The 18,803-nt window shown below is 41.5% G+C and overlaps 1 protein-coding gene across 1 annotated transcript in view; it reads right to left on the bottom strand.

Annotated features, from left to right (window-relative positions):
* The window catches only part of Ptpn9 (protein tyrosine phosphatase non-receptor type 9), a 77,157-nt gene that overhangs the window by 37,218 nt on the left and 21,136 nt on the right, over positions 1-18,803 (bottom strand). Inside the window, exons 2-4 of the mRNA XM_085689711.2 lie at positions 3,209-3,352; positions 1,013-1,102; positions 207-331 (exon numbers count right to left, since the gene is read on the bottom strand). Of these exons, the coding sequence (XP_085545837.1) occupies positions 207-331; positions 1,013-1,102; positions 3,209-3,352 (359 nt within the window). The remainder of the gene's footprint in view (positions 1-206; positions 332-1,012; positions 1,103-3,208; positions 3,353-18,803) is intronic.

Genomic DNA, 18,803 nt, shown 5'->3' with positions numbered 1-18,803 from the left:
CCTAAAATAGGCAAGGGAATGCAAACAAAGAGCATCCAGCATCAGGATGGTGCTAGGAATAAACACTCACAACATGAGGTATTTTCTACTTAGAGACTGTTTAGGCTGTATCCTAGGAACATGGTAGGAGCACTTCTGAATTTTATCAATTCAAAACTGTCACTTTCCTAATGAGGTAATAACTATAAGACAATCTCAGTGCTCACCTGTCCACAGCTCTGTCTAGCAAGTAAAACAAGGCCTGAAGTACCACATGTTGGACGGACTTGTGAGGATGATGTAACCTGGCAGTGAAAAGGGCAATGGAGGCTCCAGTTGGATCTCGAACATTCTAAAGCAAATAAACAAGAAATATTTAGAAATCAAATAATAATAATAAAAAAAATCACAGCAATCTTTTAGACTTATTATCCTGGATAAAGAGTTGACATATGACAAGAACAGTTCTAACAAAACTTTCTTGTTTTGCATCTGTTCTTCCATAAAGGGAGAAATGCTATCATTACCCACGTCTGATCCTATCAGCATTTCCTAGAACCATATTCTTGTGGCTTTAAAAAAAAAATCATATTTTCTTCAACTGCAGAGAAATCCAAGGATAATTCTGCATTGGATTGGTAACTAATTTCCCAGACAGGATGGAGAAAAACAGATCAAGATAATGGTTTCCATGCTACCTTAAACATATTATTACATATTCATCTGAGAGACCAAGAGATCTCTATAAACGAGAGCTTCCATTAGGTAAGGGTATGCTATGCCCTGACACACTGTTAGCCTTCCCAAGATGCTGACCGACAACTTAGATGGATCAATGAAGAAAAATGTTTAAGTCTACTGCTCCAAAGCTCAATAATTCAACTATTATTAATAACTAGTAATTTTCAATTAGTAATTATTCAATTATTATTAGAATAATTTAGTAGGAAATGTGTTGATAAGGAACCTAGGCAAAAAAATCCAAATAGGACAAGAGAAAGTAACAAAGCACAGACAGGTTCTAAAGACTCACCAAGATGGTAAATTTTCCACTGAGAATCTCAGAACGGAGAGGTTCCTCATGAGGTTTCAGCTTCACAATGCCTTCCTTCCTTCTTGTTTCCTAAAAAGGAAATAATAAAGAGATGAATTAATATGGAAATATGATATATCCAGAACAACTTTACATAGCTTGGAGCTAAGGCACGTTAAAAATCAACTAAATGAATTGTGAGTTCCTTTGTAACATGTCTTAGCATTCCAGGGCAGTTAACTGTTACCACAATTTCTGTCCAGAGTTACCTATCGGGAACTCTGCTCTGATGCCTCCAATGGTCGCTCTAGTTTGGTCATTCAGAAAACTCTATTTCTAGGGCAGATTTCTTTTCTATAGCCCATGCTCAGATTCTATCTGCTTTAAGGACAGACATGTCTATTTGGGTATCCCACAGGCACAGAAAAATTAAAATTATGCCCTTCTTTCTACCATGAGCCCACCCCACTGTCCTGTCTCCTAAATTAATGAAGGCCAGCACTGATCTTGACTCACTAGTCCCAATCCAGATACCCACTCCTCCTCACACACTAGTTTAAGCAGCTCTGTCTACTTTTCTCCACCTCCCCTGACATTATGTGCTTAATAATACTGCCATTCTCTCTCCTTGTAAATAAAACAGTCTTCAAACTGACTTTTCTGGCTCCAGGATAACAGCTGAGATACAGTCTCCAAAAACTACTGTGTCAAAATCTTTCTGGAATGCAAATATGGAAAACTCTACCATGTTGTTTGTATTACTAATGGATTTCTGAGGCCTTAACGACCTGGCTTTATTGATCTGCACTCTCAGTCTCTTACCATAACTTGACTCCTACTAAACATTCTGGCTTTGCTAAATTTTACTTTGCAGCACTGGGCATCTGAACTTACAGTTTTTTGTATTTTGGTTGTAAACCTTTAACAGTTAAGTTATCGCTCCAGCCCACACTGCTTTCTTTACCATACTTCACCAGGACTTGATTATTACTCATCCTTTAGGTGTGGTTTTTTGGTTTGGTTGTTTTTGAAACAAGGTGCCACTCACTATTCAGCCCTGGCTGACCTAGACTTCACTACATAGAATAGGCTTGGCTTGGAATCCACAGAGATCAACTGCCCCTGCCTCCTGAATGCTAGGATTAAAGGAGCGACCCACTATGTCCAGCTAGAAGCTATTTCTTTTAGGAATGCTTCCTTTGCTTAGCTAAATGCTCTTCCAGAGTACTACTCTCTTATCAGAACACATCTGTGAGTGTATTTACTCTCTCTTCTAGGTAGCAATCATGGCACTGTTAGTATTGTAGCTATGGAGTCAGGCATGATGGTGCATGCCTTTGGTCCAGCAATTCGGGAGGCAGAGAAACTCCAGTGAGTTGAGGCCAGCCTGGTCTACAAAGTGAATTCCAGGATATAGAGAAACCTTGTGTCAAAAAAAACAAAACAAGGGGGCTGGAGAGGCAGTCAGCGGTTAGGAGTACTGGTCATTCTCCAGTGGATACAGGTTCAATTCCCAGCACCCACATGACAGCTCACAAATGTCTGTTACTCCAAGTCTGACACCCTCACACATACATCAATGCACATAAAGTAAAAAAATGTTCTTAAAAATTAAAATAAAAGGTAACTTCTAAGAACAGAACCTAGCTAATATACCTGTTTTTCTTTTCTAGAGTTAATATCCCCCCACCTAAGCTTTGTAAAACTTCAAAGGACCTCACACACCTGTGAAGTGCACCAAATAGGTCAGCCAGGAGGCAGAAAAGAACAAGGACTCAGACTCCAAGAAGGAGTTGTCACAGGCCAATACCGAGGTACTTCCTTAGCCTCCCAGAGTAGCAAACTCTGGGTACATAAAGACTGTTTCCAGGAACTGGCCAATCCAATCTCAGCTCTCACAGCTGCTGGACGTTGATCCTTTTTTCGAGACAGGGTTTCTCTGTGGCTCTGGAGCCTGTCCTGGAACTAGCTCTTGTAGACCAGGCTGGCCTCAAACTCACAGAGATCCTCCTGTCTCTGCCTCCCGAGTGCTGGTATTAAAGGCGTGAGCCACCACCACCTGGCCATTGATTCATTTTTAACAGGTACGGGAGAGAACTAGAGCTCAGTGTGTGTGAGGAGAGCAGAAGGAACAGCAATACTTAGCTCAACTGCTACAGACCACATTACAGCACAGGGTAGCCCTGACCCACGTACTCTGTAGGAGTGAAACAACTCTACAGCACGAAGCACATCGAACTTTCTGGCCATGAGGAACTTGACAGCCACGTTCCAAGAGAGTGGAGAAACATTGTACTGAACTGTCCACTTGTTGATCTCCTCAAGAAACTGCTTGGTAGCCTGTTTAATAAAAAAAGAAAGAATAATTAGTAAGAAGAGAACATATTTTGGAAATATAAAAGAGACAGCAGGCAAAGATTATTATTTGTCCCCCAAACAAGACTCAGGTACTTATCAAGTTTTAGGGTATTCTGGACTACATGAGACTCTGTCTCAAAAAAAAAAAAAAAAATAGCATGTAAAAACACCTGCCACTAGTTCAATCACCAGGTCCCACACGGGAGAAGGAAAAGAAGATCCCTGCAAATTGTCCTCTGACCTCTACATGCTCGAATGAGTACACATACAAATAAATAAAAGGAATTTTAAATTTTAATTTAAAAAGTATTTTAAGGGGCTGGAGAAATGGCTCAGGTTAAAAGCACTGGTTGCTTTTCCAAAGGTGCTGAGTTCAATTTCCAGCAACGACATGGTGGCTCACAACCACATAATGAGGTCTGGTGTCCTCTTCCAGCATACAGGCAGAACACTGTATACATAATAAACAAAGCATTAAAAAATATTTTAAAAGGGTTAAAATTTGTGTAATTTTATTCTTTACATTTTATGCTAGAAAGTAGAGTCAACTCAGAGAGAGCAAACAAGTCTGGGACACATGAAGAAATAATATTCTTTTTTTTTAAAAAAAAAAGATTTATTTATTAATTATGTATACAGCATCTGGCTGCATGTATCCCTGCAGGCCAGAAGAGGGCACCAGATCTCATCATAGATGGTTGTGAGCCACCATGTGGTTGCTGGAAATTGAACTCAGGACCAAAGAACAGTCAGTGCTTTTAACCTCTGAGGCATCTCTCAGCCCCAAGAAATAATATTCTTTACATTTTAGGCCAGAAAGTAGAATCAAATCAGAGAGAGGAAACAGATCTGGGACCCACGAAGAAATAATGAGAAATAACTCCTCCTTAGAGTTGGGATTAGAGCACTCTGCCAGTACTCTGGCTTTACCCAAAACAGCTATTTCTTCATTTTAGAATCCTCCCCACCTCGAGCAGGGTTTCTGGGTAGCTTTGGAGCCTGTCCGGGAAATAGCTCTTTTTTTTTTTTTAACTAAAAAAAAAAAAAAAAAAAAAAAAAAAAAAAAAAAGGTGGCTGGGAGAGACAGCCGTGGTGGTGCTGGGAACCTAACTCTTATATTTTTGGTTGTGAGCCTAGCCGTTAACGACTGAGCCATCTCTCCAACCCGGAAATAGCTCTTGTTGACCAGGCTGGCCTCCAACTCACAGAGATCTGTCTGCCTCTGCGCGTGCTGAGAAGAAAGGTATGCACCATCATCACTTGGCCATTTTAGAATAATTTAAGTTGGGATTTTTGTGCATGTATATTTTGAATGGCTAAAAGTTCACTGCATTGTGATTCTGTTCTACCCTCTAGAAGCTTTTCTTGTTATTAGTCCAGAAAATGACAAAATTGCTGAATTTTAACTATACCCATATTATCTATCAATCAACTCACAATTATGATGTACCTACTCAGTTGAGCATAGTAGCACACGTCTTTAGTCCCAGCACTTAAGAAGCAGAGTCAGGAGGATCTCTGTGAGTTCAAGGCCAGCATGGTCTACACAGTGATTTCCAAGACAGTCATAGTTGTTTAGTGAGACCCTGACTTGAAAAAATAACAACAAAAAGATGTGTTTACTCATATTAAACTATACTTTTCTCTTCAACTACCACCAATGCCGAGGAAAAATACTAAACTTGAAGCTGCTCCAAAGGCATGACACCCAGCCTACTATGTGACCACAGACTAGGGAAATCTCTCTTCACTAACTTCTGATGAAAAATAAGGGGGCGAGGCTAGGCATGATGGTACACGCCCTTAATCCCATCATAGAGGCAGACAGATCTTTGGGAGTTTGAGGCTACCCTGTTCTACATATTAAGTAAGACAGGCAGTACTATATAATTGAGACCTTTCCTCAAAAGAGGAGGGTCGTGAAATAAGGGGTTTTTTTTTATATGTGCCTGAAATTTCAGCACTAAAGAAGCAAAGAAAGGCAGAAGAATTGGCCCTAAATTCTAGGCCACCCTGGTTTACACAGTCAATCAAAGGCTACATAGCAAAATCCCATCTCAAAGACAGGGTAGGAAAGTAAAGGAGACTTGGGTATAGTGGCATATATCCACAATCCCAGCATTTGGGAAGGAGAGATAGGAGGATCAGGAACTGTTCAAAGACACAGAAGTCAAGCCTGGGCCATAAGAGACCCAGTCAAACAAACAAAAGGAAAATAAGGGGTAAAGGATAAGGTCAATGGCCTATTTCAGAGACTTGGCAACAATCCTCCCTCCCAAACCCAATCCAAATTGCTACATCCTGTTTAAACAACTATCAAACTAGAATCCCACAAGGATCAGCATACCTTACCAAATAGCACCTGATTCATCCCCAATTTTCTAGGAAAGCACAAAAGACCTTTCTAAACCAGGGGAAAGTCCAAGGCCTGGAGCACAGTGAGTCTTAGAGCTCTGCAAGTGAGGCAATGCCACACACCACTGGGAAAGAGAAGCAGAAAAACTAATAAGCACAGGGCATGGAGTCAAGAAGCAGACCACCAAGAAAAGCATTCAGAAGACACACTGTTCCTCAGCCACCCGAAGCCAGACCACAGCACTGAATCTCAGAGAAGATAAGAGAACAAATTTAGAATGTTCCCCAAGAAAAGCATTTGTATTCCACCGTCGAGTTCCACCTTCTAGTGAGTGGCCAGCATCAAAATGAGGAAAGAAAGAAGAAAAGCAAGCACAGAAGCCCAAACAAAGCCCCAGTAGGCCAGAAGGGCCACAAATGGGGTGTGTTTTTTGATGAACCAGTCACCTTTTACACTTTTCTTGAAAGGGTTTCACTGTGTAGCTCTGGCAGGCCTGGAACTCACTATGTAAACCAACCAGACTGGCATGGAACTCAGAGAGATCCTCCTATTCCTGCATCCCAAATGATGAATTAAAGGCATGTGCAACCATGCCCAATTTAACAAATCACCTTTTAAATCTACTTTTATAATGGATTTCTGATGTTGTTTGTAAATAAAACACTAGGGTAAGAGAACACATCTTTCTTGTTGCTTAGCTGTGAGAACATATATCAAACTTTGTATTGATAAAAAGGGGATATGATCAACACATACACAATTGGTAAGATGACCTTTCACTGTGAAAAACCTAGCCTAACCCTAACAGTAAGGTGAGACTTACTGTGGAGATGAAAACTAATGTCTACTCAGCCTGGATAAGTAATCAACTCCAGACAAAAGTGACAATTACACAAAGAGCAATTTGGAAAACCAATTACTTTACTGTGATTAATCAGAGGAGCAGGGACAGTTAACTCAAAGGCAACTGCATCAACCACAACCTGAGTGATGATACTGGAAAGCTGCACTGGTAGAGCTCTCTGCACAACTTGAGGTAGCACAACAGATCAGAAAGCCCCCTCCAAACTCTGCCTCCTCTCTTACCTCTAACAACCGTTCCTATTTCTATAAGAGGGAAATGGGGGGGGGCTGTATATGAGGAAGGAGGAGGGTCCCTGTGTACCTTGTTAGTTTCAAGAATTTCTTGAGACTTGTGAGTTGTTTACTTTAGAAGAAATGTTTTTAGTACTTGGAACTTTCTGAGCTTTAAAGAACCTTCCTCTAGAAGACAAGTTCTCAACCATCCTAATGCTGCAATCCTTTAATATAATTCCTTATGTTATGGTGAGCCAACCATAAAATTCTTCCACTGCTATTTCATAACTATAATTTTACTACAGTTATGAATTGTAAATATCTGATATGCAGGGTATGTGGCACGCAAACCTAAAGGAGCTGTGAGCCACCAGCTGAGAACTGCTGCTCTAAAATAAAATGTTTGAACTCCCAGGCAACTACTACAAAACAAGGCCAGATGTGATGTCTCATATCTGTAACACTAATGCTTTAGAGGCAGAGGCAGAAGGATCTCCACAAATTCCAAGCCAGCCTGGTGTACATATCAAGTAACAGGCCAACCAGAGTGGCAGTTGCACACAGTTTTCATATACTTCCTTTGAAGTCCATCTTACCGTTTTTCTCTTCTTTTTTGAGACATAATCTCACTATGACACCATGGCTGGTTGGGAACTCTCTGCAGACCAGGCTAGCTTTAAATCCACATAGTTTCACCTGCCTCTGCTCCACTCCTCCTCACTCCCCCTCTCCCTGCCACTGCTAAGATTAAAGACGTGGATAACCACACACAGGGTATAGTTTTTATTTGTTTGCAGGGTTGTTTGAGATAGGGTTTCTCAGTGTAGCCTTGGCTGTCCTGGAACTCTCTATACACCAGGCTGGCCTTGAATTCCCGAGTGCTGGGATTAAAGGTGTGCACCACCTGTTTGTTTTTTAACTCACTGCAGAGACAATGTTTCATGTTTTTAATTTGTATTGTTTTCATGTGTACTGACAAATGATATGTTTATGGGGAACAGCATGATTTTTTATACCTACATATACACACATACTTATACAGTGTAGAATGATTAAATCAAGCAAATTACCTATTTACTAATTGAAATAATTTTTTGTGATGTAAACATTTGAAATGTGTTCTTAAAATTTTAAAGTAGGTGTATAGGGGTGGGGGGTGAGTATGTGTGTGTGTGTATACACTAGAGGTCAACCTCAGGTGTTGTCTTATGGTCACTGCCCACCTTATTTTGAGATAAGGCCTTTACTTGGCCTGTGGCTTGATAACTGGCTAATGTGGCTGATCAAGCTGCTGGGGCCCAAAAGTCTCAACTTCTCAAGTACTGGAATTACAAATCTGTTCCACCATAGCCAGCTATACTACATGGGCCCTAAGGATCTAGCTGAGGTGTTGATGCTTGCAGCATTTTACCAACTGGAATATCTCCTCAGCCCCTGTCAATTTAGCTTGAATGAAGCAGTTAAAAATGTTTAAGGTATGGTAGAATGATAAGCTAAATTGTAGCCATAATATCAGCAATTCATCAGTCTGGTGAGATTAAAAACATAATTACAGTGAAAAACATAAAGCAATTGACATTTATAGAAGGCTTCTAGAGGCCAGTACCTTGTGTTAGGCTTACTAAGCCAGCCTTTCTCTGTGCCCTTATACTAACTTAAAAAAAGGAAAAAAAACCGTAAAGTATGCAGCACCTTACTATTATCTGTAACTACCCCCTATGCAGATGTAACTGAAACTTTGCACATTTTGGCTATCATCCATCTCTCCACTGTTGAGACACTGCAATTCTGGCGCCCACCCCATTCTGCTGACTGTGAACATCCTAAATGCTGAAGACACGGTGTAGTCATGGCCCTCCTCTTCTCAGTCCTCAGCCTTTTGGCTAAGATCAAGCGTTCTTTTCTACACTTTCTCTTCTTTTTAATAAACTCAGTTCCAAAGTTCTGGGTTTTTTTTTTTTTTTTGGATTTCTCTTTGCAAAAATCCTCCAATAGCTGTTGCCTAGAGCTGACCTCTGTCCCCCTGCTGGTCAGGATGTTGTTCTTGGCTTTAAGCACGGGAACAATTCCTCCTGGTTTGGCTAGTACAAGGCCCTGCACGAAGAGAGACCAATGTACTGTAAACAGTGATGTGATATTTACAGATTCAAACACATCCACACCACCTGTTTTATTCAGCCTCAACCTCCTGCATCTCCATCCCTCTGGTGAAACAGATGAACCCCTGAAAGAAGTCAAAAAGGATGGTCTTATCTTCACATATTCAGATATGAGGCAGACTTACATATCTTCTTACACATGGATTATGCACAACCAATGAACATATATACACTCATTGGTGGCCTGTGGATTACCAGAAAAGCATGTCCTAGCAACTCCAACAAGCAACATACTCATTAAGAGGGATAACTGAAATTCTTTAAATTAATACTCAGTGCATTTCCTGGTGGAAAAAAAACAACAAACCAAAAGATGAGTCACAGTTTAGAAACGATTCCAACTCAAGGTCTGTGTTGGACTTCATCTAGGGTTCTGAGCAGCAGCAAGGATTGGGAAAAAGACCTTGGGATTGGGAAAAGGCCTAAATTACTGCACTGAAAAACTAGTACTATCACTTATAAAGCCCTTCGGCTGACTCTTCCAGTAAAAGTAAAACTGTTCCAGCACAATCAAAAGATTGCAAGTTTAATTACACTCCCAAACTCATGTTTATTTGGGTTTGGGGACTTATTTTGACGTGGGATTTTTGCTTGAGAGTCTCAATACGTAGCCCTAACTAGCCTACAATGCCTGTGGAGATCAGGCTGGTCTTGAACTCCTAAAGATCCCCGTGCCTCTGCTTCCCAAGGGCTGGTATTAAAGGCTACAATCATATTTAGATTAAAAAGAAACAACAATAAAGTTCCTGACTATGGCAACAAGGGCACAGGTACTTGAAAACCTGCCATAAAACAACAAGGAAATCTGGATATTAAGTAGGTAACATACTGGACGTCATCCACATACTGCTGAAATAATGGTATCAGAGAGAAGAAAACCAACAGGATTGGAAGTGAGTGGCATACACTTATAATCCTGACACTTAGGAGGCTAAGGCAGGAGGATTACCATTAGTTCAAGATGAGTCAGAGGACAGCGATTTCAAAGCCAGCCTGAAATGTTCGTGAGGTCTGATCTCAATAAATAAGGCTGGAGAGGTAGCTCGGTTGGTAGAGTAGTTGCACATAAACTGGGTATGGGAGGACATGCCTACAATCCTACCACTCAGAGAATCCCAGGCCAACTCAGATATATGAGACCTTCCATTTCAAAAATAAAAAAACAAGTAAAACTAATTTTTTAAAGATTTATTTTTATTTTATGTATATAGGTATTTTGCCTACATGCATGTCTATGTATCACATGTGTGCAGAGTCCAAGAGGGTCAGAAGAGCATACCAGATCCCCCAGAACCAGAGTTACAGAGAGTTATGAGCTAATATATAGGTGCTAGGAATTGCCCCTTGTCCTCAGTGCTCTTGACTGCTGAGTCATCTCTCCAGTCCTATAATAAAATTCTTTAAATGTGCAATGCTGAAAATTCCTCCTGTGGAAGCCCTCCTAGAGTTGGGAGTTGTTCTCACTTCTTCTTAATAAACATACCTTCTAAGGTCAGCAACATGCTTCCACGGGTAAAAGCACTTCCTGTGCAAGAATAATATGAATTTGATCACTGGAAATCACATTAAAAAAAAAAATCCAGCCAGGCGGTGGTAGCGCATGCCTTTAATCCCAGCAATCGGGAGGCAGAGGCTGGAAGAGTTCGAGACCAGCCTGGTCTACAAGAACTAGTTCCAGAACAGGCTCCTAAAGCTACAAAGACACCCTGCCTCGAAAAAAACTAAATTAAAAAAAAAAATTCAATACAGTGCATGTTCTAGACTGCTTTCTAATGCTATGATTAACACCACAACACACCAGGCGGTGGTGGCACACATCTTTAATCCCAGCACTTGGGAGGCAGAGGCAGGTGGATCTCTGTGAGTTCGAGGCCAGCCTGGTCTACAAAAACTAGTTCCAGGACAGGCTCCAAAGCTATAGAGACACCCTGTCTCAAAAAACAAACAAACAAACAAACAAAAAAAAACCATGACAAAAAGCAATTTCTTATGAAACTTGTGCCCTCAGGCCCTACTTCATTTGATGATGGACTACTGCTGTGTACATCCAACTTTATGGCTTGGTGCATCAGATAATACCCAGCTCATAATGGGTCACTCAGATCACACAGTTATCTGGTTGACATTTATCATCAATTTCTACTTAGCTGAGTGGTGGTGGCACACACCTTTAATCCCAGCACTCGGGAAGCGGGGGTGGGTGGGGGGTCTCTGTGAATTCAAGGCCAGCCTTGTCTACAGAGCAAGTGCCCAAAGCTACACAGAGAAACAAATAAACAAAAAACAAATAAACAAAAAACTACACCTGGTACAGCGGCTACAATTTGAGTTACTACATGGTTAACTTTGTGAAAGTCAATTCATTTTCCATCTCTCTTCTACATGGGGCAAACAGAATTAAAGAGAGACATGATGGGGACCATCACCCTTGCCTTTAAAGCTTTTAATGATGGCACTAATTTCTCTGAAAGAGGGTTAGTGATGTGATACTGTTTTAGGCTCACTATTTTCCCTAGTAAGGGCAACTTCAATGGTTTCCATTCGTCCTTTCCAACTATAATAGCCTTCATTACATAAATTGGGAAACCTATCTGCCAACTTCTGAGGATCCCATTTACACATTCTGGAAAGGGATGTTAACAACGTTTGGTCATCCCTACTTATCTAGTGATCTTTAACTAAATACTTCTTTAAGAATAAAAGAAACAGCTGGGCATACATGGGTAGTGCATGTCTTTAATGTCAGAAGTAGACTGGGAGGCAGAGGTGGAAGGATCTGTGTGAATTACAAGGTCAGCCTGGTCTCCATATTGAGTTTCAGAAACAGTCAGGACTATATAGTGAGACCTTGTCTCTAAAAGAAAAGAAAAAAGAAATAAATAGCAAAACATAAAAACATAGTCTCTGTATTACACCAGACTCCCAAGAGCTACTACTTAGAAATGAGTTTGGGACAAGAGACTAGGTATAATGGGTTAAAAAGGCATGTTGGTCCTCTCAGTTCAGTACCTTGACTCCCACATTCCTGAGTAACCTGGGAAAGTACAGAACAGACCTACAAGAAAGCTGCTCCCAGAGGCTACAGAGACAACTGAGATTAAGAGTGCTGTTGTTCTTGCAGAGGAACCAAGTTTGTTTCCTAAAACCCACATCAGGCAGCTCACAGCTGCCTGTAACTCTAGCTCCAAGGGATCCAATACTCTTTTCTGGTCACCTTAGGCACTTATACACATACACATAAAAATAAAATAAAATACTTAAAAAGAATAATAGCTGCTTCTAGGTCTGGGGCAACAGAGCAGGAGGACCTGAGTTTGATCTTCAAACAGTCACTTAAAAAGCCCTATGTGGTAACTAGAGAGCAAAGATGGTGGCTTGCAATCAGCAAGTCCCAAGTCTCTGTGAGAGGCCCTATCTTAAACCTCGCAGAACTGGAGAGACAGCTCTATGGGTAATCATTTTTGCTGTACATAGGCAACTTCAACACCCAAATTAAACCAGGCAAGAGCATGTGTGCCCATTAATTCCAGTACTGGGGATGAAGGGCAGGCAGGAGGATCACTGGGGCTCACAGGCTACCAGCTTAGGCAATTGGTGAGCTCCAGGTTTAGTGAGAGACCCTGTCTTATAAAAGGAAGATAGAGAAGTAACTGAGAAAGACATTTGACAGAAGACCTCTACAAGAGTGCACATACATAAACACACATAATAATAATAATAATAATAATAACAATAACAACAACAACAACAACAACAATAATAATATAAAGCCTAACCTGTCTATTGGAATACCACTCATGTAACCATTAAGAAACAAATTGAGAGTGGGTTTGGGAGTAAAACGTCCACCCTCTCGCTCACTCAATGTGTTATTTGAAGACATCACTGACCCTCTCTAAGCCTTAGTTTTCTCTTCCGAAAAGTTAAGGTGAAACGGGACAATGGATAAGAAAGCACCTATGACCATACCTCGCACACACACAATAATCTCTGAATAAACGATTGTTTCTTTTTTCTTTAATCCCATTGTTTTCACACGAAAATTTCTTTCAGTAGAAACAGAGTTCCTTAGAACTGGGTTTCCTGTTATGTGCCTTCAGCCTACATCAGTTCAGAAGTTCTAATCCATTTTACCCAATAGCATAACTTCAAATTAGAAACCTACAATATGTATCCATCTGAAAAAAAAGAACAGGAGGAGAAAAAGCCCATAAGGGGGCAATTCCTTATCTGCAGCTCTGTGAATAGTATTTTTACATCTGCTCCCTTCTCTATGTCCTTTCTCTCTGAAAAGGACTAACACTGCCATCATAAGCACAAACTGTTTTCTCCTATATTCCCAACCCCCGATATATTCCTTCTATTCTGAGATACATATTCCCCCAGCCTGCTCAAATTGGCCTTGGTAGCGCAGGCAGGCACTGAACTTGCTATTCTTCTACCACAGTCTCCATTGAGCTGAGATTACAGGCCTGTAGCACTAGGCCTTGTGGTGGTTTGATTAAGAACAGGCCTCCACAGGTCAGGTAGTGGAACTCTTGATAGAGTTAAAGGATCAAGAGGTATGGTCTTGTTGAAGTGTGCCACTGGATTTGGGCTTTGAGATTTTTCTCTCTGCCTTCAGATCAAGATGTAAAGGTCTCAGTTACGGCTCCAACAACTGTCTGTGTGCTACCATGGTCCCAGTCATGATAATAATGGAATAAGTCTTTAAAACGTAAGCCACCCTCCAATTAAATGCTTCCTTTTCTTTTGTCTTTCTTCCTTCCTTCCTTCCTTTCTTCTTTTCTTTGGTTTTCACTCTGTAGCCCTGGCTGTCTGGAAACTAACTCTGCAAACTAGGCTGGCCTCAAACTCACAGAGATCTGCCTGCCTCTACCTTCTGAATGCCAGGATTAAAGATGTGCACCACCATCTTTATGTTTAAATGTATTAAATGTTTCCTTTTATAAGATTTGTCTTGGTCATGTCTATTCACAGCAGTATAACAGTGACTAAGTAAGCCCTCGATTCAATGTTCCCTTTATAAAAGTGGCCTTGGTTATGCTCTCTCTACACAGCAACAGGACAGTGACTAGAGCACTGGCTTCTAAACACATGGCACCAACTGAGAGACCACTCATTATAATGACAATAAAGGAACTACTTCATCTAAGACATACATGGCGGGAAAAACTGGAACCAAATAAACTGGATGGTGGTGGCGCCCACCTTTAATCCCAGCACTCAGGAGGCAGAGGCAGGCGGATCTCTGTGAGTTCGAGGCCAGTCTGGTCTACAAGAGCTAGTTCTAGAACAGCCAGGACTGTTGCACAGAGAAACCATCTCAGAAAAAAAAAATTCTAACCAGACACCATAATAAGTAAAATACTCAATGTCTGGTTTTTTTTAGAAGCTACCTGTGATGGTCTGAACGGGAATGACCCCCCCATAGACTCATGCATTGGAATGCCTGGCCCATAGGGAGTGGTACTTCCAGGAGGTATGGCCTCGATGGAGGAAGTACGTCACTGTGGAGGCAGACTTTGAGGTCTCATATGATCAAGCTAGGCCTAGTGTAGTAGTCTCTTTCTGCTGCCTACGGATCTAGATGTATAACTCTCAGTTCCTTCTCCAGTACCATGTCTGCCTGCATGCTGCCATGTTCCTCACCATGAGGATAATGGACTAAGCCTCTGAAACTGTAAGTCAGCCCCAATTAAATGTTGTCTTTTATAAGAGCTGTTTTGGTCATGGTGTTTCTTCACAACTATAAAACCCCAATGAAGACAATACCTCTATATTTCAAGTCACAAGCTATTCCCCATCATCCTGTGACAGATGCTTGTTCCTTTGCTGTGAATTATTGCCCTTTTTATGTCTATTAATCACTAAGTCCACATCAATCTTTGAGGAAACAGAAACAGGATCTAAACACAAAGTTGCAACACTGCTGTAATGTGTACTGAATTTCTAAACTAAAACAGCGTTTTTTTTTTTCATTAACGTTGTACCAAACTGTGTATGTAGCACAGATCTTATATTTCTAGCATTTAAGAGGTGAAAACAGGATGACCAGAAGTCACCTAGATTTTGATGCCCATCTGGTGGACCTAGTCTCTTGGTCTCCTGGCTCTCTCCTGGGCCCCTCTCCTGTTCTCTCTCCTTTCTCTTTCTCTTCTTCTCGCACTCTCTCCCCTCTCTATCTTCTCCTGGCCCAGTTCAGTCTGGGCCATTCTAGATGTCTCTGGCTATCCTCCCCCTCACATCTACAACAAACCTCTTCAACCACACCTAAGGCCCTCTTGTACTCCTTACCTGCTTCAAAAGAGGAAATTCAAGTCTGGAACTGTAAACCTGACCAAAAGCTCATGGTTCTGGAGGTCTCAGACCCTAAGAAAGAATCTACTACTACTAACCTGCTTAATAGATTTGTTGACAAACTGGCTCCTAAATAGTTGTGTTTACAACCATAGATTAGTGCTGCCCTCAATCTTGACCAGAGGCACTTTTCCCCACAAAGAGCAAGAGTCGTGCAGAGACTACAAACTGAGCAGTGTGTCACAAATTAGTGAACAGTCAGCCCTAAATGGGCTCTGTCAACACCACAAAGGCCCGGGACTTCCTGGAAGAGATGGTGGCAGTGGTGAGAAGCGCTGCTTTCTGCATGGCATAGCCATTGCGCTCATGAACTCACATGAACCTGCGACAGCATCACTAGGCAGCACGCATAGGACTGAGAGAGCTGCAAAGATATGAAGCAGGGCAAACAGGAGGGGATTTCTTTGAGTTCGAGGACAGCCTGGTCTGCAGAGTGAGTTCTAGGACAGCCAGAGATATTACACAGAGAAACCCTGTCTTGGGAAATAAATGAATGAATGAATGAATAAAGCAGGACATAATTTATCACAATTTCATCTATCCAAACAGGATATATTCTTTCCTTTCCCAGTTAAGTCTTCTGTGTTCAAATAGCAAATCCTGTCAGAAAGACTATGGCAAACAGAATTGATTTATAAATCAGTAATGAGAATACTCTCAGCAATCTAGACAATAACATTTCTAGAACTCAGAATCAACTACGGAAAACTAGGTCTTGGTGAGTAACAGCCTTACTCACAAGACTGATAAGAACCTGAGTTCAATCCCTGGAAACCACGTCAAGAACCAAAGGTAACAGTGAGCATCGGTAACCCCAGCACTTCTAAGGTGAGAGGCAAAGACAGGAGGAATGCCCAGAAACTTGAGGTCAGATAGCTTGATGTACAAACTACAAAAACAAAAGACATCTGCCTCAGATACAAGGAGGAAAGAGAGGACCGACTTCTGACTTCCACATGGGTACAATGGCACATGTTTGCCTATACGCAACACAGTCACAGACACACACAAACACACACACAATAAATAAATAAGAACATCTAGCACACAGAAGAATCTTACATAGTGGGTATTCACATTTTTGTTTTTGTCTATAAGGAGTTCCTGGGTTTAATTCCCAGTACCAAAACAAATTTATTTTTGTCTTTCTTTAGAAGATGTCAGCCTGTAGAGGCACATGGATGATGAGGCAGTCAAGACCAGTGTAGTCTACAAAGTAAGTTAATGAAGCCCACACCATGTTACACAAAAACAAAAGCAAAAGGCAGCAGTAACTTACTTAACAGGTATTCTATTCTGGTATCAATGGGTTGTATGATAGAAAATCTTTCTTCTACCCACTAAAAAAAAAAATAAACTTCAAACCCAAAGCCCTACAAATCTGAAGACCAAATAACGATGAAGAAAAGCTTAATATTCATTCACCCTCTCAAAGAAAATAAGTGGAATGGTTCTGAAATTCAGGACTCTCCCATCTACTACATCAAACACTGTACAAGGACCAAAGGGGAAAAAGCTAAGTACAATTAAAAGATTACATCACACTGAGAACTGAACAATAGGAAACCAAGACTGAACAAGTAAAGCTCCCCAAAGCTTCACAGGACAAGGAAAGGCCAGAGTTAATTAGGTTATTAAACACGGAAAGCTCTTTAGTGTTAATGACTTCCTTCCAGTGGAAGGAAAGGAGTAAGGCTTATCAACACTCCAACAGCCAAGTGTTAAAGGCCCAATGAATCTCCAACAGCTGACAAACAGAAAATGTTCTATTCCCTTAGAAGACTCAGGGGTAGAGTGCCTGTGGCATGTGCAAAGTCCTAGATTTAACTCCCAGTACCACCCATCCCTGCCCAACCTATCCTACCCACAAAACACACAAAAATGTCTTCTTTTGAGACAAGAGTTAGACAGATGCCCTGGTAGGCAGACAGACAGGGAGAGGGGCCATGGCTAGGTAACAAAGGAGTAAGTTTCCAAGACTGCCAGCATCTTCCTCCTGACTTACAACAAAAGCCTGGCATCTCTGGTCTCCATCAGCAGGTCTCCTACTGATGGACTGGCTCTACAAGTTCAAAGCCTGATCAGGACAGGCCACACAACAGCTGCTGACCAATCAATCAACCATCCATCATCAAACCTACCAACTCTAAAATAGGGCAGGAAGCTCTTCAAAGGTTTTATTTAAACCCCAACCCTCGAGAAGACACTGGATTTCTTGGCTTGCCAAGTCCTTCTATTTGCAGAGGGTCTTTTTTTCTGTGCTGCAGGTGTGAGTTTCCTTACCCTCAATAAACACCTTTCGTCAGCTGTTGGCTTGTCTGTGGTACCTGAGATTTCTCTGATGTGATTTGTTGCAGTTCAGATTTTTCCTGCCTTTTAATTCTTTAACTGGCAAAGAAAATGAACCTGATTCTGCACGCCTTTAATCCCAGAACTTGAGAGGCAGAGGAAGGCAGATCTCTGAGTTTGAGGCCAGCTTAGTCTGAAAAGTCAGTTTCAGAACAGCCAGGAAACCCTGACTCAAAAAAGTCAAAAAACCCAAACCAAAAACAACAACAAAAAAACAACCCAATCCCTAGATTGCATTAATTGCGGGACTCATCTGGGATTTCTTTTGAGGACTGTAGATTCATCAAGTCAAAAAATTAGGCCAAACTCTAAAAGGTGTGTCCACTAAGATGCATGCACCCTCCCCTCCCCTGGAACTGGGCTGTTAATTTAATTTCTTATAATTAGAAGGTCCACTCAGACCTCCTAACTCTAATGTCGATGTACTCTAGGAAGCCAGTTAAAATGTTTGGTGACAAGTAGGGGAGATAGCTCAGTAGTTAAGAGCACTGACTGTTCTTCCAGGACCCAGGTTCAATTCCCAGCACCCACAAGGCAGCTCACAACTGTCTGTAACTCCAGTTCCAGGGGACCCATCACCCTCACACAGACATACACAGGCAAAATACTAATGCACATGAAACACAAAATTTTTAAAATATATATTTGGTGATAGCTGAGCAGTGATGGTGCATGCCTTTGATTCCAGCACTCAGGAGGCAGAGGCAGGAGAATCTCTGAGTAAGAAGCCAGCTCTGATCTATAGAGCAAGTTCCAGAATAGCCAGGGTTACACAGTTTTGTTCTTAAAAAATAATATGTTGGCGAGTGACCGAGGCAGGCTAGTCCAGGCAGAGGCTGCCGCCAGAAGGGGTGCAGGTTCCACACGGCGAGTGGCAGAGCTGGCGGGTGGAGTTGGCGGATAAAAGGCATACAGGACATAATAAATAGACGAAAGGCTAAACATGAAGCTGAATATTTATTACTTAAAGAAGAGGGAGACAGAGAGACATGAAAACAGACAGAGAGAGACAGAGACACGTGTGCACACGCCAAGAGAGAGGGACAGAAGAGGAAGAGTTAAGATGGCGACAAGGGAGGTCAGAAGTGGCTGGGAGTGGGCGTGACTTGCCCTTAAAGGGACCAGAGCAAAA

Source organism: Myodes glareolus, chromosome 4 (assembly GCF_982192425.1).
Source record: "Myodes glareolus chromosome 4, mMyoGla1.1, whole genome shotgun sequence".
Classification (NCBI taxonomy): Eukaryota; Metazoa; Chordata; class Mammalia; order Rodentia; family Cricetidae; genus Myodes; species Myodes glareolus.
This window is presented reverse-complemented; position numbering and strand designations above follow the sequence as displayed.